General features: G+C 22.0%; 1 protein-coding gene across 1 annotated transcript; it reads left to right on the top strand.

Moving 5' to 3' along the window:
* Nucleotides 1-435: 435 nt before the first annotated feature.
* On the top strand, nt 436-1,149 carry LOC127135499 (auxin-responsive protein SAUR71). Its single transcript, XM_051062182.1, has one exon. The coding sequence runs from the start codon at nt 495-497 to the stop codon at nt 861-863; it is 369 nt and encodes a 122-aa protein (XP_050918139.1). The 5' UTR covers nt 436-494; the 3' UTR covers nt 864-1,149.
* Nucleotides 1,150-2,536: the final 1,387 nt, after the last annotated feature.

The raw sequence follows: 2,536 nt of genomic DNA, 5'->3' as shown, positions 1-2,536 counted from the left end.
AACATTATTTTAAAATTTGTGAAAATCTCAAAGAAACCCATATTATAAGACAAAAGGAGTAAATATTAATTATGTGACCGACTTCATTTTTCTTTGACTAAATGAGACCAATATCATAAAACAAACTATTTAGTTAAATAATTAAAAATATAATTTTAATTATATTAATCAGTTTAGTTGATAATTATGCAAAAACACTCGATTGTTGACGTATTTAAAACAAAAACATCTCACTTATTTATCGTCAAGAATAAAATTCTGACCATTAGACTAATAGACAAAAATTGTAATATGTTATTCATCATGCCATTTATTATAAACACTTTTAATAAAAAAATATTTTTATTTAAATTGTTTTTTAGCACATTTTAATAATTTTTTCTCTATATAAATCTCTCAACAGTTTATATCCTACCCATCCATTTCTATCATTCTTTAAAATACTTGCACAAAATCACTATTCTTTATCTCATAGTTATTATCCTTTGAAAACTATGAAAAATTTTATTCGCAAATTCTCTTGTATTAGTGACTCGTCGAGTTACTCTCTCCTCCAATCCAACTCAACCAAATCACGACGTGCCGAATCAGTCCAGTCGGATTATGTGCCCGAGGGTCATGTCCCAGTGTACGTGGGAGAAGAAATGCAGCGGTTCGTCCTCAATGCAGAACTACTTAACCATCCAGTTTTTGTGAACCTCCTCAACCTATCAGCACAAGAATACGGATACAAACAGAAAGGTGTGCTTCGAATTCCATGTCGTGTTTCTGTATTTGAGCAAGTTCTTGAAGCGATTCGACTCGGCCGTGACCCACAAATTATTCGCAACCTCCTCGGTTCCTCATCCGACGAGGCTTCCTAGAAGTCTCATTTCGTTGCGGCATAATTTATGAAATAATTGATGAAATAATTGACAAATTAATATGTATTTGTAATTGTTACATCCACCAATACTTATTATAAAAAAAATTAGTTTTTAAATAAATTAAATAATTAATATATTTGATACATATATTAATTATTCAATGTATTTAAAAGTGATTTTTTTTTTATTATAAGGATTGAAAAAAAATCCTAGTTGAACTTTATTTTTAGTGTAAAATCACAGTCAACAGATAATAATAAAGTATGTGAATGATTTAAAAGAATTATGATGTAAAAAAAGAGAAGAAGAGAATTATGATGTAAGTCAAATGTTTTTTTTTTTTTTTTATGATTGTGATTAATTCGCATTTGTTAAATATTTTATGAATAAACTATGTCTTTAAAGTATAAATTCACATGCAACTATTTATTTTTCAAATTATTCTTTCATTCAATTTTGAAAAACTAAATATTTTTGAATGAGAAAATTGTTTAACGATCTATTCCCTTCAAAGTAAAAGTATAAACAAGAGTGGTATATAAAAAAAATTAATGTATATGGTTAAAAGTCAAAACCAAATACATATGCTTTTTAAATACTTTTTTTATTATATTTTATTTCGAGAAGAGTAATAAGTTATTTTAATAGTTTATGAGTTATATGGTTAAGATATTGATATTTTAGAGATTTAATTGAATTTTTATTTAATATTTTATAACAATAATGTTTATTAATAATTCAAAAAAATATGTGTGTATTTTAGAATTTTGTTGATTATTTATTACATAAAATTAAATTTAAAATAATTAAATATAAATTTATAATAACATAAATATTTAAAAATTTATAATGTTTGCTTGAGATTTTTTGGTTTGTTTTGTTGGTCGGTGTGAATTGTGTTATTTGTTATTTTTTTAATGTGTGTCTTAGATATTTTTCGTGTAAATGGATACATCGTGACCTCTTTTTTTTTGTTATTGTACAATACTTTTTTGTTTTGTTGTATATTATATTGTATTGTCTTAAAAAAAATTATGTTAATTGATAATATAAAATAAATTTACAAAATATTCAAACACATATAAATATTTAATATATATATATATATATATATATATATATATATATATATATATATATATATATATATATATATATATATATATATATATATATATATATATGGTATCAATGTCGGTAAAAATATTTTAATTCTCATCATGCTCCATATCTACACAATATATATTTTTATATTATTATTTATATTATTATATAAAAATGCATATATAAAATTAAAAGAAGTATTGCTATTAGACTATTATAAATTTTAATATTTGTGTATATTTATTTTGTAATTAAATAGTAATTTTTATTTTTTTAATATTTTTAAAAATTTAACATGATATGATATTTATAATTGATATATTTATTTTTATGAATAAATTCGAATCACGAATAAAAATATAGTTGGATATACATATTGATGTTAACTGGATATGGTCTCGAATATGATAAATTTTTTTCAAAATGCGGATATGAAAATGAATAATATAATATGATGCCCAAATACTTTTCATTGTTATCCCTAATATATATCAATTAAATGAAAAATAATATAATATAAATTAAATCTCTTAATTTTGTAGGCAAAATTGCTTATAACCATTAAT

Source organism: Lathyrus oleraceus, chromosome 4, assembly GCF_024323335.1.
Source record: "Lathyrus oleraceus cultivar Zhongwan6 chromosome 4, CAAS_Psat_ZW6_1.0, whole genome shotgun sequence".
In the NCBI taxonomy this organism is placed as follows: domain Eukaryota; kingdom Viridiplantae; phylum Streptophyta; class Magnoliopsida; order Fabales; family Fabaceae; genus Lathyrus; species Lathyrus oleraceus.
Note: the sequence above shows the minus strand (reverse complement) of the source record. Positions and strands in the feature narration are given on the sequence as shown.